This window comes from Phaseolus vulgaris, chromosome 6, assembly GCF_000499845.2.
Source record: "Phaseolus vulgaris cultivar G19833 chromosome 6, P. vulgaris v2.0, whole genome shotgun sequence".
NCBI classification, from domain to species: Eukaryota; Viridiplantae; Streptophyta; class Magnoliopsida; order Fabales; family Fabaceae; genus Phaseolus; species Phaseolus vulgaris.
This window is the reverse complement of record NC_023754.2, coordinates 21,511,768-21,536,608: the sequence shown is the minus strand read 5'-3', so window position 1 is coordinate 21,536,608 and position 24,841 is coordinate 21,511,768. Positions and strand designations below refer to the sequence as shown.

The 24,841-nt window shown below is 34.3% G+C and overlaps 4 protein-coding genes across 4 annotated transcripts; 2 read left to right on the top strand and 2 right to left on the bottom strand.

Moving 5' to 3' along the window:
• Window positions 1-2,545: 2,545 nt before the first annotated feature.
• Window positions 2,546-3,693, bottom strand: LOC137833111 (phosphoenolpyruvate carboxylase kinase 1-like). The gene is made up of 2 exons (XM_068641483.1): window positions 2,879-3,693; window positions 2,546-2,776 (listed from the first exon to the last, which is right to left on the bottom strand). Exons 1-2 carry the CDS (start codon window positions 3,666-3,668, stop codon window positions 2,742-2,744), a joined length of 825 nt encoding a protein of 274 aa, XP_068497584.1. The 5' UTR covers window positions 3,669-3,693; the 3' UTR covers window positions 2,546-2,741.
• Window positions 3,694-5,157: 1,464 nt separating this feature from the next.
• On the bottom strand, window positions 5,158-15,913 carry LOC137831831 (probable serine/threonine protein phosphatase 2A regulatory subunit B''delta). Its single transcript, XM_068639680.1, has 13 exons — window positions 15,342-15,913; window positions 14,533-14,772; window positions 14,209-14,314; window positions 13,859-13,955; window positions 11,865-11,970; window positions 11,534-11,624; window positions 9,223-9,364; window positions 8,941-9,088; window positions 8,639-8,748; window positions 8,310-8,466; window positions 7,944-8,069; window positions 7,692-7,842; window positions 5,158-5,683 (listed from the first exon to the last, which is right to left on the bottom strand). The coding sequence occupies exons 1-12, from the start codon at window positions 15,489-15,491 to the stop codon at window positions 7,702-7,704; spliced, it is 1,614 nt and encodes a 537-aa protein (XP_068495781.1). The 5' UTR covers window positions 15,492-15,913; the 3' UTR covers window positions 5,158-5,683; window positions 7,692-7,701.
• Window positions 15,914-18,354: 2,441 nt separating this feature from the next.
• LOC137833516 (uncharacterized) lies at window positions 18,355-19,131 on the top strand. Its single transcript, XM_068641860.1, has one exon. The coding sequence runs from the start codon at window positions 18,355-18,357 to the stop codon at window positions 19,129-19,131; it is 777 nt and encodes a 258-aa protein (XP_068497961.1).
• Window positions 19,132-19,684: 553 nt separating this feature from the next.
• Window positions 19,685-21,977, top strand: LOC137833515 (uncharacterized). The gene is made up of 3 exons (XM_068641859.1): window positions 19,685-21,051; window positions 21,133-21,529; window positions 21,615-21,977. Exons 1-3 carry the CDS (start codon window positions 19,685-19,687, stop codon window positions 21,975-21,977), a joined length of 2,127 nt encoding a protein of 708 aa, XP_068497960.1.
• Window positions 21,978-24,841: the final 2,864 nt, after the last annotated feature.

Below are 24,841 nucleotides of genomic sequence, written 5' to 3'. Positions count from 1 at the left end.
TTTGATAAGGCTTTCCGTGAACCTCCCCGGCAGTATGGCCGAGACCAAATGATGCATGGCTATTTCTGGATTAAGATTACGAATGCTCATACACACTTTACTAAATCTGTTCATGAATGTTCTCAATGATTCTCCCCTTTCTTGTTTGACATTTAGAAGGGACATGGAGGATGTCCGATGAGGTCTACTTGTGGCATATTGCGTTGTGAACTTCAATTCCAAGGCGTCGAAGCTTGTAATGGAATTGGGTGGAAGGTCAGAAAACCATCCAAGGGGGCCTTCCCTGAGAGAGGTGGGGAAGACTTTACACCATACCGTTCGGTCGGTTGTGTAAAGGGTCATTTGAGTTCTAAATATATTCAGATGTTCGTCTGGATCTGTAGATCCGTCATAAAGATTTATCGTTAAGCCCCTCCACTTGTCAGGGAGAGGAGTGGCTATGATGTCGTCAGTGAACGGATGGCCTTTCGGGTTTGTTACCTTGTTTGGAGTTACTGGCTTTACACTTTGATGGGTGTGTTGAATGAGTGACATGTGAGGTATAGTCTGGGCTATTGTTTTTGTTCCTGATTGGAACGGTGATGGAGAAGGCGCACGCGAATGCCCTTCACGTTCAGGTTGTTCGAGTCTGTCCAACAATCTCTTGTTCTGTTCTTTCAATTGGGCTATCTCTTCTGCGTGTTGCTGACGCTCTTCTTCTCGTCTTTTCCTTTCTTCATCCTGGCGAAGTTGATCGATGACCCCTTTTGGGAGTAACTCCTGCATCTGAATCTGGAGGGTTTGTAGTATGGTCCTATGCTCTTCAGAGATATCATTGTTGTTGTTTGCCGTTGAGCCCATCTTCAAGCGTTGGGATCTTTGGGTCTGGGAATAATGATTACTCGGCCCCACGGTGGGCGCCAATTGTACCTGTATGGATATCGGGGACTGAGTAATGTTTATCCACGTCGATACAAGGTGTCTGCTCCACTCTCAATTGTCCTGTCCTTCGAGTTTCCTTCTTCCTTGCGTGCCTCGGTCGGCCGGCGGGGGTACCTGCGATTGCGCTCCGACGCTCAAGTCAGTAATCTCTCTCAGTGGGAGTCCTTTCGAGAATGAATAACATACCTTTTTCTCTTTCTTTTCCTTCTTTTGTACGTTCCCCTTGGGCTTGGGCCCTCTGGGTCGTTAGTGGTTCGCCACGTGTTTTCTGGTTTTTGGGTCGTGTTAGGTGGTTTCCTGGGATCTAGGGGATGTTCCCGAAAATCTGGGGAGTGCTCACGTGCGTTTGTTGTTCAGTGGGAATTAACCGTTTGTCCCATGCGTGACCACGTTAGTTAGATAATTTTAATCTGAACCATGCGGTCGTCCGGTCCCGACCGGTACAATTATATATAATGAATTTTGTTGAACCTTTTAACAAGTCATTATCTGCTTAATTAGATCTTTAACTCCTTGATTAATCAATCTACTAAAGAGTTTCTTCATCGTATTCACCATTAGTCACACCCCACTTCATTCAAAGCTCTGCCCAACAAGCACGCAGAGAATATTAAAATAATAAAAAATAAAGTGTTTTACTCAAAACTGACGAAAATGATATTGAATTTCCATGCTCAAATGGTGAATCGGAATAAAACAAAAAAACTCATTGAGACATAATTGTGGTGGAAATATTTTTTCTACGTAGAAATGTCATCGGATACTTCATCCTTTCAAACCATTTATTATGAATGAATTATTATTTTTCATGTAATAAAAATTCCTATAATATTGTTTAGAATCACAAAAGAAATAGGGAAAGAAGAAAGAGAAATATAAGGAAAGTAAAAATATATATACAATAAAAAAAGATAAAAATTAATAGTATATTTTTTTTTTTTGCATAAATAGAGTTGGTCTTATGTATCTATTCCTATATTTTGTTCTACTGTTATATCAGACCCCAAAGAAATGTTAAAAACAAATTAATATAACTGTATATATTTAAAAATTTATTAATTTGTTACTAATGGTTAAATGTGTTCAATAGATTATCGTTACCAAATTACTAAGATATATAGGTTATTTTATTTTACAATTATAAATGTTTTCTACTATCTAAAAGTGAGTCTTATAGGACTCTAATTAATAATAATTAGAAATGATAAAATTGCAATTGGTCGGTTGATCCGGTTGAAAACAATTTGAATATATTTTGTCTCGCTTAGGGATAAGCTAACCAATCAAAAATTTAAAATAATAAAAATATTTTGATAAAATTAATTTAAATATATAGAAATTTAGTGAAATGATGCAAATTGAATATTAATATTTTATTCCTATTAGAGAAATTAAATTTATAAAATAAATTAAAATAATAACATATTTAGATTCTTTGTCACGGATTTTCTTAAATCCATTAGTTAGAATTCTAATATTCCTCGTGTCAACATAAGTGAATGCAACGTATTTAATCATTGTACACAATATTTAAGCATTAGGTCAACCCATTAAATCAATTTAGTTAGAATTGTAAAAATGAAATTTCATATCATAAAAATAGATAAAATAAAGAATATATAAATGATAAAGATTCTTAAGTTTTATTTTTCTCCAAAGTTGGAAATGTTGAATCGAATATACAATTTGTGGAACTCTTTAAAGCTATACATCACTCTACAAAGTTTTCCATCATCTACATCGCAATTGCAGAGGCACCTAAGTGATCTTTTCTCTATAATGCGTACAAAATTGGATGAAATAGTTGGAAGTGGCACTCTTCAAGAAAGATCAGCACTCAAAATCCAAGGATGATCTGCAACCACAGGAAACTTGATTAATAAGGCAACACAAAAAAACTCTAAAAACTAAGAAAATAGTAACATGATTTAGAAAAGTGATAAGAATAAAAACTTACTCAATGCTTGGTGTGCAGAGATACGTCTAGAGGGATCTCTACAAATCATCTTCCTAAGAAGATCCTTAGCAGAAGAAGACACAGACCTAAAATTTGTGGTAGGAAACCGAAGATTAGACCTTAGAACAGCTTCAAAAATTTCTTCAGTAGAGTCTCCATAGAAGGGTGGAATGCCACTCAACATGGCGTAAAGAGTGACCCCACTGCTCCAAACATCAACTTTTTCGTCGTAGTCCTTCCCCATGAGAACTTCAGGAGCCACATAATAAGGGCTGCCCACCAAGCCACTCATGGTCCTGCCCTCACCGAACCACTCTGCGAAGCCGAAGTCGGAGAGTTTAAGGTTGTCGGCTTCGTCGAATAAGAGGTTTTCGGGTTTGATGTCTCTATGGGCGACTCCGAGCTCATGGCAGTGCGTGAGGGCTTCGAGAAGCTGCTTGGCGAGGGAGGCGGCGTGGGACTCCGGCAGGGGGCCGTCGGCGATGTGCTCGAAGAGGGTGCGGGGCTGGCAGAGCGGGAGAACGATGGTGGAGGTTTGGGCATCTTGGAAGGTGTCGATGATTTCGAGAATGTTGGGGTGGGGAGAGAGGAAGGTCATGGCCTTGGCCTCTACTTCGAGGCAGTGGCGGTCGGTGGCGTCGCTGAGGAGGCCGTTGTCGATGACTTTGAGAGCGTAGAATTGGTTGGATGAGGGGTGGAAGCAGCGGAAGACGGTGCCGAATTTGCCGCGACCGATTTCTTCCAACGCTTCGTATTGTTGTTTCATGAGAGCTGCTTCTTCTTGGTGCATTTTCTGTTCTGTAGAAATTCTTAGTCTGCAATGGAAGGGCTGTGTGAATGGGTATATATAGAATTGCTTCTGTTGGAAAATAATATATGATAGGATAATTCGGTTAGAGGTTATAAGTAAAAAAGATAATATAATCAAAAAATTTAAATTAAAGATAATCAAGATTTATAAAATTTAGAGATTGATTTGTTCAAAAGAAATATTTAATAACAAAATATTTAATATTCTAACTGTAAATAACTGCAATATATTTCATATAGAGACCGATTACACAAAAATATCCTTTTGTAAATAATATTTTTCCTCTCAGATATTAGTTTGAAACAATTTAAATATTAAATTAGTAATCTTATTTGGTGTAACATCGCCTCCCACTAGATTCATCACTTTTAAATTTATAAACTATAAAGACAACTTTAATGGGTGTTACCTTTTTTAACCAGTAAAACAAATTTATATCAGTTCGAGTATATTTTATTCTGGTTGATAGATTATTTCCGTTATATCATATTCGGCATACTTTCAAAATTTATTGTGTATTCAGATTTATTTAATACTTCTTACCCAAAATATTTAATTTCATACTGACAATAATATCATATCATTACAAATTATATGCTTTAGTAAAAAGTTGACCTTATCTTGTTATACTATCATTTAATTATAAATTGAATTAAATTGTATATATACAGATCGTTTGACCAATAAATGTTTTGGTATACTATCATTTAATTAAATACTGTACATTAAATTACTCAAATTGAACAAGATTATTTTCTTAAAACATTTGTAATCTATATAAAAACACCTTTATATTACTAACTCGTTTTTTTTAATTTTAATTAGTAATTTTAAAAATATAAATAAAACGTAAAATAGTTTTGCCCCTAACCAATGAAAGTGTTAACTTTTACCTATTGAGGAAAAAATAACCATCTCCTTGGTTGTTTTCTCAAAGAAATGTCTTTTATATTCCTTACTCCCACAAATGAGATTAAGCAAAAACTACTTCCATGCACTTCATATAATTTATGAGAAACCAAAAGATTTTCTTTGAAAAAAACTAAAACCAAACATTTAAATCTTAACAAATATTAAAACATATTTAACCTTGAAATAAATTGGTTTGACCACAGATATATACAAGAAAACTATAAAATGATACACTTAAAAAATGTTGTAGAATGGAATGATGTGGACACAAAACCGAAATGCAACGACGCGGTGTATCAATATAAAATTGCAGCGCAGTTACAAACATTATTTATCAATTTATTATAAAATATCAATTAAAATTCTGTATTCCAAAGTTGAGAACGTTAAACATTGGTATTTTCATTTCCTTATTCATCTGAAAATAAGTACTGAGGTTAAATATTTCATTAAATACAAAAAGGATATTTGGTATATTTAACCAACTTAAAGGACCTCTTAGTAGGACTTTTATAAGCCCACATGAATGTAATATCAGTGTAAATTGGACAGAAGAGAACTAAAGTTTCCTCTAAATAGTAGATAGAGCAAATTCAATGTACAGCCTCTGTGCATGCATGCATCAGACAAATGGAATAACGCAGAAAAGGCATGGCCTTTTATATGTGTAGTAGTACACTTTCTTTAAACTCTTCAGTAGCCTAAAACGAAAAAGAAATTCGGTAAAACAAATAACAGCCCGAGCCATAATTGACGAAACAAATCATGAATGTACTCTGGTTCAGATCCGAGGCAAAAGTGACTGGATCAAATCAAATTACTAAAAATCCATCAGAAATCTCGCTACTTATGATGAATTTAATTCAACTTGGCTAATCACCTTTCGGCAAAGGTCCCCACTTTACATGGACTTTGGTCCAGCGACAAAACTTCCAATATAACGGTCCCAATATTTATCAGATGCGAGTCTGAATATCGTTGGTGCTGTTGCCCCCCATCCGAAACATATTCCATGGCGAAGCTTGGAATTTCTCCCCTTCGGGCAACGTCGGCGTTCAAAGCTGAACTTGAGTCATGTGTCTCTGAACAATAGCCAGTCAATCCAATATGCAGCATTAATACTTTTCATACACTACTAATGTATAATGTTCAAAACGAGATGAACTTAAAAGTTAAAAATGTTTTCATAACTAAGGGGATACAGAAAATTATACACACTGCATAGTAGTCAATTGACCAAAAGGGTTGCAAAAAATAAGATCAGATAGCTTCCCCCACCCCAAATGTAAGTTTATAATATAGTTAGGGGAGGCATGAAGAGACTAGAAGGGTGGGTGCGAGTAGAATTTCCCTAGAATGGATTGGCTAGGGAAGCAAAATTTGAACTGAACCAGGTCCAGCACAAAATCATAATGGTTCAATTTGCGGGTCAATATCGATGAAAGCACGGGTTCTAGACAACAGGAGATAACAGCATAAAGGTTTCTTCCTGCGCCTCCATAGCTTCTGCTTCTTGTGGCACACCATAATTCTTAAAATACCAAAAATGCCTTTTATTCTATTAATGTTTTTCATTTTGGAATTTCAGGATGGATGATCTGGATAGACTCCGGATTATAGAATCTAGAAGGAATAGAAAATACGTTCCAGATTCTATATTCTATAATGGGTTTCTTTAAAAAAAATATTTGAGATTATAGAATCCGGAAGGTATTTACAAATTTGGAAATAACTTCTAAATTTTGTAATCCAAAATGTATTTTTTTTTTAAATTATTCCAAATTCTATACAATCTAGGAAGTGTAAATAGAAAAATATACATTTCTAGATTATAGAATACAAAATGTATTTTTTAAGGACAAAATTATCTTTTTGCTTGATCTATGGGGATGGCAGGAGAAGCTATGGAGGTGTAGGAAGAAATAGCCCAACATAAATGACTTTAGATACTTGTATTCTGCACAATGAATAGATTGATAGATATGGGCCTTTGTTTTTTTCAACCAATATATTTGATAGTCTTCTTTATTTATTATACACACTATTAAATTATAAGAAAATATGTTTTGTTTTGCCAATGAGAGGGTTCAATAATACCCATCAGACAAAAGAAATGGTCAATATAGCTATATAATTTAAAATCTCACATGATTGTTTATTCTATTCTCGTGTTCGTGTCTCTCTTTACAAAACCACCATTTCCTCTGCCCTGACTACACTCCAATGTTTAATGAAATGCATTTTTATTTAAAAAAGCTGACAAGCCCAACTGCAGAACCTCATAAAGGAATTACGCAGGCCACATTTATTTATTCATAATTTTTCTATTGCCCAGACTCCCACCTACATGAATCCATGGCGGATCCCCTGAACATGCCATTACAGTTGAAGCCATACAGCACGTCACTGGTATTGGACACAGCGATGAACTTGCGTTCCCTTCATCTTGTTTTTTATTTCATGTGATATTCATGTTTCAAATCATTAAACATTGGAGACAAGAGTGATTGATGAAGTCAGTTGGACTTAGAAATGTATAGAGAGAATGACGATTTTGGAAAGAAATAAAAAATAGGAGAGGAAAAGAGAGAGACGAGAAAGTGTGCGTGAAAGAATAGAATACAGTCATGTGAGATTTTATGCTGACCGTTTATTTTTATCCAACGGTTATTATTGAACCCTCTTATTCTCACAATAAAACATCTTTCTCAGTTTAGTCAATGCGATAAGACCCCAATTGATAGTAGGCAATCAATTGATCACGAGGCAAGCTGCACAGTGAATGCAAGCTTCCATGCCCAAATCCTAATACAGAGCATTGTAAAGCAATTATGCCCCAGGATTGGAATTTCTAAATCACTACTGCGAGAATGCCATTGAACATGCTCTGAATGTGCAAAAGTAATTCAAGTAAAAGAGAATGATAATTTTGATTTGCTGGCCTGGAATGCCTGCAACTTGCCTAAGGCCAGTCCAGCTTTGTGCTGCCCTGATCCGTATTTGTCCCAATCTGATTTGAATGGGCCTCTTTTCCCAAATTATATTATAAATGCAAAGTAAATTGGGTAAGTATTATCATATTCAACTTACATAAATGATGTCAGAAAGGAGCCTCAAGTGATTCATCCCAAACTTCTGCACTACCATTCGATGCATCCTCTACATCTTCTTCCATTGAAAGCCTAATGTATTCTCTGTGAGCAAAGCGATCCCACTCTGTCAATGTGGGATTCTCACGTTCCTGTTCACACAAGGACATATACCAATACAATCAAAACTCACCAAAAATAGTCAACCATACTCACTCAACAGCGAAATAACTTCTATAAAATATTCATGCACCTGACGAATCAAAAATGGGTCACGCGTTTCAAAGGCCATGAACTTATTCAGATTGAACAGGATATTGAAAACACTTCCTGAGAGTTTACCGCCTTTCAGGTCTCGCAGAGTTATATAGCTCTCCTCCTACAGAATCAAGCATTTGAATTTAAAATTAAGGGGAAAAAAATCTCTCAAATAAAGCATAAAATCAACCTAAAGGATGGAGAAAGGACAAGAAAAGGAGCAACCAAAAATAAAAATTGGGTATGTCATTTTTCCAAAACAACAGGAAGTTTTAAACTACAGACTACATTAGCATATCATATTCCATCTAGAATGACTTCCCAACAACATAAAGAAGAATCAATTGAAGAAAAGACAAACCTCAGGTCCAACCATGTCAATAATCTGGCATAGTATATCCTCAAATAGCACAGGTTCCTGGGCCATGCACTCCATTCTATGCAATTGCTCCTCATAAAAAAATTGCAGTTCATTCCGCGTCAGAACTCCATTTCCATCCAAATCAATGCACTTAAACCTAATCATGACAAATCGAAACACAATTTCACAAAAATAACTAATTAAACTCAACCACAAAGGTCTAACATCCAATGTTGGCTTAAGAGTGTACTCAGTAGGAAAGGAAAAAATAGAGGGAAGTGAAAAAGCCAAAACGTGACAAATATAGTAATGGATGGGAAACAAAATACCAATACTCAAGACTCGGCTCAGAAGATTTATCCTCTTCTGACAGTATGAAGTAAACAAAATCTTCATAACCCATCTTTCCCTCAACCTTACTGGTAAACCTTCTAGGAACCTGAGATAATATTGAAGTGAATCAAAATTTGCATCTTCAACAAATTATCAGATAATTCATATAAAAAGATGTGAAAGGACAATGCATGTTTATTATGAGAGAAGGGTAGGGCTTTGGGTCGTCTGAGGTCCTGGATAATAATAGTTAAATTACAAGACAGAAGCAACACATGATATAGTAATCCACACCAACCTGGGAAAATATTCTATCAACAATTCGATAGGTAAGTGCGTGGTTACCATATCTGATAAGATTCTCTTTGTCTATCAGGAAATCATGATCTGTATCCAGCTCCCAAAACTTGCAGTATATAACGTAAAAATGCTCGTAAGAAAAGTACCTGTAGATAATATTAAGGTAAAAAGAAACAGTAAGGCGTCTTAATATACAAATATTTAGTTCATCATTTGAATAAAGAAACCGTAGTCATTTTACATAGTAAATGGAAATGACATCTTCAAAAAGTATACCTACCTCAAAACCTTGTTTATGTCCTCTTCTTCATCAGCATGTTGCATTGCATCAATTATGTTTCCACGCTTCAGCTCCCTCAGGGTGAGACGACCATTTCCTGATCGATTAATGTAGTAGTATATTCTGTATATGACAGTTTCAGCTGGACCATCAGAAAAACAAGTAGTTATGTTATGAACATTGCACCACGAAAAAAGACAAAAAAAATAACACAATATCAGCCTGATAGATGATAATGCCAACAAAGTTGAAAAACAGGTTAGATGGGAAAATGGCAGCTGGAATTATTTCAGTAAGTGTAAAGATGATCAACAAACAGCTGGCAGGTAAGTGGGTTGCTTAAGCAGGAGAAAAGTAAATGTTTCAAGAGTATCCAATACATTTAGATTGATTAAGTGAGCTACTTGACAGGACACCGTTTGGCTTGAGTAGAAAAAACTATTTGTCCAAACCAATAGCTTACAAATAGCAGCTGCAGCCAATACCCACAGGAACACATAGCTGGTTACATTTTGTTATGTAAATATTGAATCAAATTTCATGAAAGCACCCTACATGGGATTGAAAAAAAAGCATGCACTGTGTCAGAAACATGTAGTCTTGTTTTGCTCATGTCTCTTTACTTAAAATGTTACAATTTTTTAGTGTTCATCTATTTTATGATTCATACATCAATTCGATTCGGTTCACAATTCATAAAATATCTCTTCCAAATCACAATATATGATAGTCATAAAACAGATCTACTGATTCACAATTCGTAAAAATAGCTCTTCCAATTACAATTTGTAAACTAGCTCCTGTGATTCAATAACCATGGCTGTGGGATATTCTAAAACTCCCCCTCATGCTAAAGCCGGCTAAGCAGGAACAGATAACAACGTCCCAAAAGAAGAGGCTAGGGATAGTTTAAACAAGATGACACATGTGGAGACCATGTGCCATTAAGAACATCAGGTGAAAAAAAGCTCATAAAGGCACATAAGGGTTCTCCGATAATGGCACTGAGGGATGGTCAATTGGTGACTTCTGAACAAGAAAAAAGGTGTCTGGTTGAACAACCAAAGATTAAACACAGTTAATCAGCCTCACCAATGGTATTAAAAACAGAAAAATAAAGGCCAAACTAGAGGAGATTGCATTTTAAGGAACTCAGCAACGAAATAGTTATATGATAGGTCATAAATGAACTGATTGGAGCCAAAGGTGTTTGGATGGTATCAAATAGATATGTATGTCAAAGGAAAAACCCAAAAGAGATGAGCAAAAAATAAAGCCGAGGGTTGAAGATGGTCAATAACTATTCCATGGAGTGGTTTTCCACTAATTCTACATAGCAAAAAAGAGAAATGTCCCTCAGAGTGGACGCTGTGGCTCTGGTATAACGTTGGAATTAGGTTTAAAGGATAAAATGGAGAGAGAACGAATAAATACAATAAAATTCACATTGACTCCAATTATATGATGCGTACAATTTGATGGTAAAACCTAAATTACTAATCCATATTTTTGTAATAATAACCCTAACTAAATAAGCTACCAGATCACATGAATTAGAAAGCATGAAAACTGAGATAAGCAATCTAATCCTTCTAAGATACTCTAAAATATTATATGATACTGATATTATGGGATAGTATAACAAAACCAAACCATAAAAAGTTGCTCCAAAATCACTTCAATAAATCCAATACAGGGGTCAGATATAGATAAAGGATGTGTCAGAAGACCTAGCACAAACAATAAAGCAGTATCAGATGCATGGAGTGCCTAATTTGTTAATTAGAATCTCAACCGTAATGTCTCTTTATATATTTTCCAGTAAAATATCAGAAAACAAGTTTCAGGACATACCCAGTATGTACAACTTGATTTAGAACATGGATCAAGGCAAAACACTACAGCTTTTTTTAAGAAAAAAAATTCAACAGAGACGGGAAGTTCAACTAGAGGCAGTGTCAGAAATTTGGCAGAAAAGGTCAACAAAAGGCTAATTTGGGAAGTGAGAATAATGCAGCAATGCTGCCCAGTCTCTCTGAATATCAAAAATAGTAACTCCACTAAAGCAGTCAAAGGAAGAACTACACTGCCATAAAATTTTACTGCAGTTCAAATTAATCCTTTATAAGGTAACATCAACAAAAAACAGCTCCAGGGTAGAAGAAGACATTCACGCCTTCTAATAACCCCCACAATGGTTTTGTTTAGAAATGAAGAATGGCAAGAACTTCAAATTTATTAACAGATCTCTACATTTAAACTTACATGAAAACCCCTAAATACAAGGTCATAACCAAGATGGAAGACAAACCATATCTTTCTTGAAACTCAGGTGTGCTCTGCAGAAACTCCAATCCTGGATGAGTTGCCAAAAGTTCACGCAGCACAGGTTTAAAATCATCCTGCCATGAAGTACAACATAGTTAGAAACAAGATGGACAGGAATATAATACCAAAGCCAAGAAAACCAACAAAAATGCCAAAAAAATAATAAATCACACTATAATCAAATAGGAATGTAAGAAATGACATATTTTGATAGCAGATATAATCCGGCCATGGCTAAGTGTAACTCTTAGAAGAGGAGAAAAAAACTAAATGAAACGAAAAGCAGGAAATCTAATAGCAATAGAAGCAAATACCTGACTAATGTACTTGAGCTGTGGTTGCTTTAAAATTGTGTATATTTGGGTTGCTATATCTTTTGTCAACATGTTTCCATTGATCCAATAATCAATAAATGATTTCCTATAGGAATATCAAATCAAGAAATTAGGCATAAGAATTAGGAATTACTAATTACATGGAACAGAACCATTCTAGTTCTGAAGTCATGGAAGGAAACTTAAATAAATAAAAAATGCTCATTTTATTAATAAACATAAGGTCGTTCAAGCAAGAAATCAATCACCATAATGCCAAAATGAATTGAAATAGCAAGAAGCAAGAGTAGCTTCTGGTTTAAGACCAAACACAAGAGGACCATAGAGAATTCTTGGCCAAACAATGTGTAAGTACAACCATGTTCGGGGCATATGCTTGTTTCTGCTGACTTGCCTCTTCCTATTAATGTTTGGTTCCTTCAATTTTCACCTTGAACAGTACAGCATCAAATACTGTTTTACATGTAATAATAGTAGGAAGAACTAAAAACCTTCATTGTTCAATAGATGATCGAGAGAGGAAACTTAATGTTCTTTCCTTTTTAGTCAAAACTATTCTGACATACTTTTCAGTTAATGTTTGTTGATAGCAAAGAAGGAGAAAGCACTCTAGAGGGAAATACATATAAAAATTTAGTTCATGGAGTAAATCATAACTTTCTACAGCCTCTTCAACAAGCCATCATTCATCTTTCAAATGACAGTACTTTCCTGGTTTCCTTTAATACACTTTTGACATGTCAAAAGAGGTTCACTTATAAAGGTCCAAATTCAATACTTACTAGAAATTCAGTTCTTAAATTTTACAACAGATAAAGTCAGTAAATATTTTCAAAATATCTGTTACACTTTTTTTTCAGGGGGAGGGTGGGGAATTAATCATCTCTTTCAAAAGTCACCTCTTTCAAAAGCTCTGAAAGGAAACTGCCTAGAAAAGAAAACTTTGCCCTAGAAAATATAATATGAACACACTAGTTCAAGTGATTTCTATCAATTTTGCAGTCTGTCATATTTATAAGATGACTACTAATTTGACCAAGAAACCATACTCGTTTGCTTGTTTTAGGTTGACTTCTAACAACCTTCCTAATCACTCCTCAGATTAATTACTATCAACATCATTGTTGGCTTTGCAATGATATAATGCAACTAATTTAAATTTCCAATCCTAAAAACTAGCGGGAAGAGATATTTGAAACCGCAACTAAATTATGGATAGGGGACAGGGCACAGATAAATTGTTTATGGCATTTGTGGAATATAGATAAATAGAATCAAACAAATGAAGTCAGACCATTGATGTAGCATGTAAACTAATGCAACTCACCTCCCTTGAGATTGACATATGAATCAAGGATAGATCCACCAGTACCAGTACCACATCATTCATATTTTCATTATAAACATGTAAAACTCAGAACAACTCACTGAAGATGGCTCCAACATGTCAAACAATCAATCAATCTAAAGCGAACTAAAGAATGTTTCTATCTTTTAAGAGACGGGTTATTTGGGAAAGGAAATTAAACATTAATACATTAAAGCAGCAGGGTAATCTGTGATGAGGTATAACTTGAGAATCTTATAAGCCTAAGGATTTGTATGATGAAGAATTCACTTTTTAACCTAACATAACAAACAATACACTTGCTAAATCCTCAAAATAAAAATCTAATCGTCAAAAAAAAAAAAAGGGAGGGAAAAAAGAACACAGGGAGGGAGTGGACAGTGTAAGTTGCCCCTAGTTTGATTACCCAGTGGACTAAACAAATTAATTATCAAAAATAAATAATGGGATAGTAAGGAATACAGATGTTTTGGGTTCCAAGCTCTTTCCTTTTTTTCTGAATAATTACACAGTATTTATCATGTTCCAACTTCCAGCTCTATTCAATGTCATGACATAAAAAAAAACTTTATATATCCATGCATAGTTGTTTTTAAAATAATAATGATAATAATAAAGTACACACCTTGTCACAACTCCAGTTCCATTATCAATCTTTCTAAAAAGAGATGTGGAAAAAAAAGATGGCAGCTTGCATACTTCCTTAGTAACTGCCTTGAATTCTGCCAACCAAAGAAACAAGTAGAACAGAATTAAGCTAGTATAACTACAATTATTCATTTTATTACAAAGTGGTTTTCAGATACATAGTCACTTATTGACTTATGGAAGTATTAAAACTATTTTTTTTATCTAAAATGAGGAGGGGTTATGATTGCTTATAAAGCTATGATGTGTCGCTATTGGAAATTGCAGTTTCCCCAATTGCCAATTGCCCCTTCAGACTATAACACCTCTATATTCCCAATATCTCACCATGTATCTGCAGCCCATCCATGTGATCATGAAATAAATGGTCAATTCTAATAAGGCATTGTTCTTTCAGTTCATTTGGAGGTGGACGCCCAAATTGAAAGTAGAACTGCAAGCACACAAGTATCTATGTTATGAGCAAAAACATAGCATGAAAAGGGGGAGGAAGAGGGTGAGAAACAAAAAAGAAAAATAAACACAACGTACTGACAAACAGTCAGCAGACCAGGAAAAAAAGAAAAGCATGACAAATAAAAATATTAAGGAAATCATCACAAATAAATAAAGAAAGAACATACTCAGAAACAGTTACCAGATGAGCCTAACCTGAGGTATTAATTCTTTAACTGGCTCACTGACAACCTTCAAAGGAGAACCCAAGTTAGAAGGGCCAACTCTCTGTTTCACTATGCGAGGGGAGCCAGATGAACTTCTTGGCGAAAGTGGCGGTGCAGTGCCAGCAGGAAACATGGAGGGCAAAGAATTGCTTGAAGCATTTGGACTAGAGCAATTCCCTGGGACATTCAAAGGAGAACCTGACTTTGCTTCATTTAACAACGATGTTACCTACACACATTAACAAGTGAGACTTAAGATTACTAATAAAATCACAAATGCACGAATTTATCCTTTAAAGACTGTTTAAAGGGAAAAACTTGACCAATAAGGAAACTCGAAAATTTAAAAAAAAAAAAAGAGGTTAATAATCTGTATTTCATTCATGAGTATCATCAAGACTTGTTTATATAACTTCTGAGAGTAGGTAATAGTCCTTCTTATAATAAGCTGTGGTGATTTCTCTTAAGGAAAGAGATTGAGACATAACAGTAGACACTAATCACTCATTAACGTGAAAATACGTGAAGTATATCTAGGAAAAAATCATAATAATGCTCATGAAGTAGGTGTACGGAATCCCACACCAACGACTATCTTTTATTAACATAAATAATAATTAATAATTCATTATCCATCATTCTAACAAAAACATTGTGGATTTGAGTACTATTAGAATAATTATTAATTTATTATCTGACAACGAAAGTTGCTACCAATGTATATATAATAAGAATCGTGACATGAACAATGTTGCAATATGTTGATTTCCGAATCGAGGAACATGTTACGAAGCGTACCAATCGATTACTTTCAGGAAGCAAAAGCCACTGCTCGAAGAGCGTCTCGACGAAACTTAGGTTAGATTTGAGTGCCAAAGAGGACACCTCCGGGAGCTGCAACAGCTCCACATCCAACGATGCCGTATCGCTAACGACCTCCATGCTCATCTTATCGAAACCGTGACCGTATCTCTCATTCACGAACCGAACCGCGCAAATAGCAAAGCGAAACCTGCTTGAGCGAGCTGAATTTCAATGCCTTTGAATCGAAACTGCGTGCGCCAATCAGATTCTGTATCGGAATGGAACAAATGTGCTGGAGCCAGCTGCGGATTGAGCAGGAACCCTAGATCTTTCTACTCTTAGGAATTACGACCGATTACGATGTTGATTGAGGAGACGGAACGGCGCGGCGATCTGGTGAGACGTTTCGATGGAGAAAGAATGCGCGAGGGAAATAAAATTGGATGTAAATTTCTGTAGAGATCCACGCGAATTTGGAGGGAGAGATAACAAATGTGTGTGCAGATACTGGAAAAATAAAATGAAGAGAGGCGTGTTGTTTTTGTATTTTTTTTATATTTTTATTTCTTTGAAAATGAAGAGAAAGAGCAGAAAATGAAAAATTGGCAGGCTGACACGTGGCCTGCTTACGGAAAATACGGTTTTTTTTAGTGCAATTATCAGTCTTCACATGTCGGAGGATCCTACGTCTACAGTCAACACCACTTCCAAGTTCCCCCATCCATGGTTCCATTATTTTTTGGGGGTACGACCCTAGTAGTACTTTACTTAATTCTACGTATCCATGGTTCTATTATTGCTATTGACTAGTATATTAAATAATGAAAGATGCTATTTGTACCATAAAAAAAATTATAAATTAAATAATATATAAGAAATGTACCATTTATTTGGTGGAAGAAAAAAGTAAATATACGTTGGAAATTTTATGAGTTTTTTCGAAATTATTTACCTTTTCTCTCTTTGTCAGTTTACCTTTTATTTTCTCTTTTATGCATAGTTTGACCACATCATAATATCTTTTTAATCATCATATATTGGTGAGATTGAGTGTGTAATAAAGGTGTATTTTTGTATAATATAAAAGAAAAATAAAATAAAGACAACTCTATGTCATGATAATGTGTGAAATCAATAGTGGATGTTTTAATTACTTTATAAATTGTGAAAATTTTAAATTATATTGATTGGTGTGGATAATGAAATGTGTATGAATTTGAGATATATGTAACTGATTTGAGAATTTTTAAATAATGTATGGATGGTTGATATGTATTTTATGTGCATGATGAAAGTTTCTTTTAAACTTAATGTCACACATTTAAGATTATGTATTATGTATCAGTGCCTTAAGTATGAAAAATTATGTTTAACATAAATCACTTAACTTTATTAATGATCTAAATCACGTAAAATAAGATATTAGTTGATGAAAAAAGATGAGGAATATATAAATTGTTATTGGCTTCGACTCTTAAACGATGTGAGACTATATTAATGTACAAAAACAAAATAAAATCAAAGCATTCTGATTATAAATAGACTAATGGGTGATGAATCTGATTGAAATTAAAAAAAAAATGATATGTGATTTATATGATTGAAATGAGATTGAATTATTGTGATTAATAGTTTCATTATTGTATGACTCTGAGATGGAAACTAGATTAATTATGAATTACCAATCAAATTAGTCATTTTAATTATATTTTCATATGTTAATATGTACACGAACACATATATTATAAACAATGATATTTGAGAATAAGATTTTTTTATTTCCTTTCTTTAAAAAAAATACATTTATGCATATATATGAAATAAAAATTTACATATAATGTGATATTTGCTAAGAAATAGGTTATAAAAAATTAACTATAATATATATATATATAATTATTTTAACTAGTTAAAAATTATCCACGTGTCACAACGAGTTATTATAGCGAAACAAATATCGTTTTTCGATAACTAGATATAGTTTCTCTCTGAAAAAAATAAAGTATATAATAAGACCAGTCAGTACATAAAATCGGTTGTATAAGTATACAAAATATATTTTTTTCTTCAAAATTGATTAGCCATTGCAGATTATACAACTCATTCTGATTTTTTTTTATTTTAAATTCATTTTGAACATGTAATATAACTGATTTTACATTTTTTTTTGTTGGTTTGGTGATATTACTCACTCTTCTTATGTGGTTATTAAATGATTATAGTCAGTTTGTTAAATAATTTGACAAGATCTTAAAAATGACAATAAATAATACCTTTGAGCAAGAAATAAAGAAACAATATATTCAAAACTGAATTATTATCATTTATCTTCCTACATCCATAAATATTTTTAAAATTCCATACACTATAAAAAAAAAAAAAACCCTTGATACTCATAGAACTATTATGAGAAAATATCTCTTATTATTCTATCTTTTATTTTACGAGGTGGACTTTAAGTCTAACTCAACTCTATAAAATCGGCTTATAAGATTGAGATTTGCACTCACTCATATATAATGAAATGTTTGTATCTCTAGTCGACGTGGGATCTCCAACATTTTGTGCTGAATAATTTAAATCTCTCTAACAATCTTGTATTTTTTCATGCGAAATATTAATTCACTGGGTATGCTTAATATCAAATTACATTTCTTTCATTTAATATTTTTGACAAAGTTACGACCGTATATTTGTAGAACGATTAATGACAAAGTAATGTATTAAAGAGGTTATCATTGTGTTGTGCCTTTGGGGGTGGGGTTCTGATGGTAGGAAGATCGCTTGGGTCTCCTGGAAAAAAGTTTGTGAGCCTCGTGATTATGGGGGCCTTGGTGTTATTGACCTTAGGAAGTTTAATCTGGCTTTGTTAGGTAAGTGGATTTGGAGGTTGGGTACAGATAAAGGAGGTTTGTGGAAAGAAATCCTTGTTTCTAAATATGGTGGTTGGAGAAAATTGAGAGAGGTGGGTAAAATCAGAAAGGGTTCCCTTTGGTGGAAAGATTTGATGGAGGTGTGGGCTTCGGAGGGTTGGGGAAGAAGTTTTGAAGATGGTTTTCAGTGGGATGTTGGTGATGGGAAGGGTATCTCTTTCTGGGAGGACAGTTGGTTGAGTTGTGGAGCTTTGAAGGTCGTTTTCCCGAGACTGTTTTCCCTTAGTTTGGCTAAAGATGCAAAGGTGGCTGAGCTTGGGAATTGGATTGATGGTGTTTGGGTGTGGCACTTTGTTTGGCGTAGATCCTTTTTCGAATGGGAGAAGCCTCTGGAGGAGCAGTTGGTTCAGCTGTTGCAAGGGGCGAAGTTGGAACTGGGGAAGGAAGATTGTTGGATTTGGAAGGCTGGGGGGTTCAAAACTTTTACGGTTAACTCAGCCTATGTTCAAGTTAGGAAGGATACAGTTGGGGAGGTCCCTCCAGTTTATAGTAAGTTGTGGAGGTGCAAAGCTTTGCCTTCTGCTTTGTTCACAACTTGGAGGGTGATAGAGAATAAGGTTGCTACTAGGGTAAATCTGGAAAGATGCGGGGTGGTGATTGAGAATCCTTTGTGTTGTCTGTGTGGGATGGTGGAAGAGTCGTTCAGTCATCTGTTTTCCGTCTGCGATTTCGCTTGGCGTGTTTGGTATATTTGTTTTAAGTGGCTAGGCGTATCCTTCGTTATTCATAAGGATCCTTTGGCAAACTTTCTGCAGTTCAGGTTAAGTCAGACTTCAGATTCGGTTAATGATGTTTGGGGTGCAATTTGGGTTGGAGTTGTGAGTGGCAGTGTTGTTAAAATCGCGATTTAGATCGGAAAAATCGCGATTTTACGATCTTTCATGCTAAAAACGTGCTAGATCGGTGCCTGACTCGTTTTCTCAACGGATCGGAGCGATCCGACGATCCAGGGGTTGGATCGGCGATCCATGGGCCTCTGCGATCCATGACGCGGCCCAAAAAACCCTAATTTTTAAAAAAACCTAAAACCCCTAATTTTAGTTCAGAAACCCTAATCCCAAAACGCAACCCTAATTTTTGAAGAACCTGTGCCTCTATCGCGCCGTTTGGTCGCCGTCCACGCTACCTGTCGTCGCCGCCGTCGTCCACGCTACCTGTCGTCGTCGTCGCCGCCGTCGATCGTGCCTTCGTCATTTGCCTTCGCCATTCGCGCCTTCGCCATTCGCGTCGCACTGCCTCCGCCACGACCGTCGCACTGTCGCACTGCCTCTGCCACGACCGTCGCACAGTCGCACTGTGCGATCTGCTCTGCTCCGCCACTGTCCATTTGTTCTGCTCCGCCTCTGTTCAGACGCAATTTTCTTTGTTCCGCCACTGTTCATGGGTTATAAGTTATAACTTATAATGGCAAGTGGAAGAACTGATCCAGCTTGGAAACATTGTGTTTCTGTTGATGGAACAACAAGAAAATTAAAATGTAAGTATTGTGAAAAGGTTTTGACAGGAGGGGTTTACAGATTAAAGCACCATCTAGCAGGAACTTCAAAGGATGTGGGAGCTTGTGTATCGGTGCCGGAAGATGTTAAAAAATCAATGTTGGATACTGTTCATAATCTGCAACAGAGTTTGTTAAGGAAATCAATCTCTATAGAAGAGAGTAATATTGGACATACAGAAGAAAGTTCTAGAAAAAGATCAAGTGGAGAAGAGACTGGGGACTCATCAAATATCTTTAAAAGAAAGGGAACTCAAAGTACAATTAATTCAATTTTCAAGAAGAATGAGAGAGAGGATGGATGTCAAGAGATGGCTAGGTTTTTCTACAATAATGCAATTCCTTTTAATGTAGCAAACAGTGAGGAATTTAAGAGGATGGTTGAGTTAATTGGTAGACATGGTCCCGGATTAAAGTCACCATCATATCATGAAATAAGAGTGAAGTATTTGAAGCAAGAGGTTGAGAACACAAAGCACATTGTAGAAGAACATAAACTTGTTTGGAAAAAAACTGGATGTACAATAATGACAGATGGATGGACGGATAGGAAGAGGAGGACTATACTTAATTTTTTGGTAAATAGTCCAAGAGGAACTGTCTTTTTGAAATCTATTGATGCATCTGACATATGCAAGACCGCTGATAAAATCTTCAAAATGATAGATGATATTGTTGAAGAGGTGGGGGAAGAAAATGTCATCCAAGTTGTAACAGATAATGCAGCAAATTATAAAGCAGCTGGGGAGTTGTTAATGCAAAAGAGGAAAAAGTTGTATTGGACCCCTTGTGCAGCTCATTGCATTGATATGATGTTAGAAGATTTTGAAAAGAAAATACCACTCCATCACGACACAATCGTCAATGGTAAGAAAATTACAACTTACATTTACTCAAGAACTGGTCTTATCTCCTTGTTGCACAAATATAGTGATGGAAAAGATTTGATAAGACCAGCCAATACTCGTTTTGCCACCTCTTATCTGACTTTAGGATGCTTGAATGATAATAAAGGATCACTTATTAAGATGTTCACATCCTCGGAGTGGCAATCCAGTCAATTTGCAAAAACTAGAGATGGAGGGTTGGTAGAAAATTTGATATTGGACAAGGGATTTTGGAAAAACATTTTAAATTGTTTGAGGGGTGCTCTTCCCCTTATTAAAGTGTTGCGCATGGTTGATTCACATGAGAAACCAGCCATGGGATTTATTTATGAAGAGATGGACATTGCAAAAGAGAAGATACAAAATCTCTTCAATGGAGTTAGTAAAAGGTAATTTACCTATATTTGATTTCTCAATTAGATATATAGACTTGTTTTGGAGATTAATTTATTTATTTTTATCTTATCTAGCTACACTCCCATTTGGGAAATCATTGATCATCGATGGGACAACCAATTGCATAGGCCGTTGCATGCTGCAGGCTATTATCTTAATCCCATGTTACACTATCATCCTGACTTTAAAGTTGATTATGAGGTGAAACGTGGACTGTATGAATGTTTGGAGAGGTTGGTGGGAGATCTTGATGTGATGGGTAAAGTTGATCTTCAATTAGAGAGTTTCAAGACCAAGTCTGGATTGTATGGTACTCCATTAGCTCAACTTGGACTCAAGACCAAAACTCCATCACAATGGTGGGAATCATATGGTGATCAACATCCAGAACTACAAAGATTTGCAATTAGAGTATTGAGTTTGACTTGTAGTTCATCTGGCTGTGAGCGTAATTGGAGTGCTTTTGAAAGGGTAAGAATTTAAATTATTGAAAGTGATTTCATAATTATTTTTTAGATGATCATATGATGTGTTAACTAGTTTTATAATTATTTAGGTCCACACCAAGAAAAGAAATCGTTTACACCAAAGGACTATGAATGATGTGGTGTTTGTGATGACTAATTCAAGATTGACGAAGAAGAAAGATGTTAGAAAAACAAAAGAATATACTATTGATGATCTTTCTTCTGATGATGAATGGACTGTGGAGGAAAATGAAACATTATATGGTTTAGATGAAGACATATTACTTGAAGTTGGAGAAGATGATGCTAGTAGAAGAGCAACAAATGATTTGGAGGTTCCTCCAATTGATGATGATTTGGAAGTTCCTCCGATTGATGATAATGAAAAAGAAGATCTTTTGGAGGACCAAGATGATTATCCTATGATTAGTGTGAATGATTTAATTGGATAGTTTATTTGTATTAAACATTATGTTGAATCTACTTTTAATTATGTTATGTATTTGGACCATTTAGTTATGTTATATATTTGAACCATTTCATGAATTATGAGTCTATTTTTAATTATCTTATGTATAGTAACTCGGATAGTAACTCTTCCGAGTCGAGTTACGATCCCCGAGTTACAATCTTTTTTTCCCTCTCCGATCCGCTTACGAGTTACGATTTTAACAACATTGGTGAGTGGTATTTGGAATCATAGGAATTGTGTGTCCTTTGATAGGGGGGTGGTAGATGCGCTCGAAGTATTCGCCTTGGTACAGGTACAGGTTTGGTCGTGGATTTATGCAAAGTCTCATTGTGTTTCCTTCGGGTACTCTAATTGGGTTTTGAACCCAGTGGATTGTATGAGGATGATAATTTAATGTTTTCCTATAGTTAGTTTGGTTGTTCCTTAGATATTCAGGTAGGTGTTTCGTGGTAGGAGTGTGGTAAGGTGTTTTGTTCTTTATTTATAAGGGTTGAACCACCCCTGAAGTGGTTCCCATTTATTTATTTTTTATTACCGATAAAAAAAAAATCATTGTGTGGTGCCTTACATCTGAATCTTTTATTTATTTTTTATCTTTTTATCATATATTTTGCATAAGTAATATTATTCTACGTTTTTAAGTGTGATGTTAGGCTTTTTTTTCAACACAGATAAATATGATATTTTTTTCTACAAAATATGTATGAAGTTTTATATTTTAATTATTTTACATTCTCACTTTCATTATTGTAAATATATTAAATAATTACTAATTACACATTTTTATCCTTTAACTGTTTTTTCTGCTTTTTTTAAACTTCAGTTTAATCCTATAAGTTTTTGAAAAAATAATAATTCATTTCATCTATTAGTTTATAACGTGGCTAATAAGAAAAAAAACAATTTTTATACATGTTTGTATATACATAATTGATAGAAACATAAGATTCTATCGCCTATGTGTCCATGTTTTCTATGTGATGATAAAATACAATTAATTTGTACAATTATTATTGCAATTAAAAATAACCATTAAATATAAAAAATGAAAACTATGATATATTATTTTTTGTTTTCTTATCTGCCTATAAAAATATTTCTTAAACTGAATGAATATGTATGTTTTTTTTATTTGTCTCGGTTTTTATTTTTGTAAACAAATATACATATGTACTGTTAAAATGGGTTTACTTAACTTTTTGTCCATATTTTGAACGTCAAAAAATCAAATTGCTATATTGAGTTTTAAAAAATTCATAGTTTTTTTTTTAAATTATTCAATCTGATCTCTTATGTTAAATTAATTTCAACAACGTGAAATTGACGATAACTTGACACATTATCAAATTCTCCCTAATTTCACATTCGAGGTGTATGGAGTGAGAATAGTTATTTTTTTGCAATTTTAATTCTCAAGTCAAAATATGTCATCGAGAATGTTAAATTTTCAACAAATTTCTCTATGTAAGCCCAAAGAAGATTCAAACAAATAAAATTGCTATTTTGTTAGTTATTAAAACAAAAAAAAAGGAGGCGAAAAAGTTAAAATTATGTTCTACCACCCCACCATTTTGGATTTGTAAGAAAAAGTAAAGTATAAGATTCAAAGAAGTCACTACACTTCTTCGCTATGATACTGTTAAGAAAAAGTTAATAGTCCTTTTTTGAATGACTACAACTATCTATGTTTCATCCAGTTAAATACTTATAGAGATAAATACTAATTACTTATCAAAGTTGTTAAGCATCAACAGTTTTACTTGCAATTTACGTTAAAATACTTAGCATTACTTTTTAAATTAATTTTACTTAAGAAAATATTTCTTAATAAATTTAGAAATATACATTTATACCAGGAGGATCCAGACGACCGACATTATGGCATGGGACTCGGTCATTGGACCGACCGATCTCACAAACTCAATTACGCTTAAGTAGAGTTATTGAGACTAATCAACAATAAAAAACTATGTAATGTATTTCTAAACTTGACCCAAGTTTTCTAGTCCGGCCTAATGAGAAAGGTCCACTAAAATAATATAAATAAGATAGATATCAAGATTCAGGTACATCGTCATATACGGTGTCTGACAATCAAGTATCGAATACTAACTGACTTGAATGTCATAGTATTTTTTATAAGTACCATTCGAGTTTGGGTTACGAGAAGACTGAAAGGTAAAACGAGTAGAGAAGATGAATGAGCTAGTTTTGAGAGAAAGTAATATACTATCCGACCCACTAAGGAAGAGTTTTAAATAGTTTTCATTTTTAATATAAAAACACCAAACAAAGTCGAAATTTGATAGAATTTTTTTTTTAAATGATCATCATATTTCATTATTTTATCCTCTTTAATTTATAAAATGAACTTGAAAAGGAAATTTGAGTTCTTGATGTTCATAACAATTCTATTAAATATTTTTCTTGCAAGTCGACTACCAAAGACGACATCGTCTTAGATTTAATCACATAATTAATGTTCTAAGTTTAATCATAAGATTAAGCTTAATCATCCTTGCCTAATAAGGTTCTAGTGCCTTTTGCAGACACAACTACCTATTAATTTCAACCATACATTACCTTAACTGTTTCAATTCTTTTATTTAAAAAATATCAATGTATAAATATTTCTATGTTATATACACATCTCTTTTATAATAGATTTCATTATTCACAACCTTATTATACATTTTGTACAATTATACTTTTCTACGGCTTTACATAACAATTATTTTTTAAATATGGATTATTATAAATGTGAGATTGATGCACAAGGTTTGAGGAAGGAGAGTGGCAGTAGTTTGCAGAGGTATATGTATTAAATATTACAAATAAAGTTAG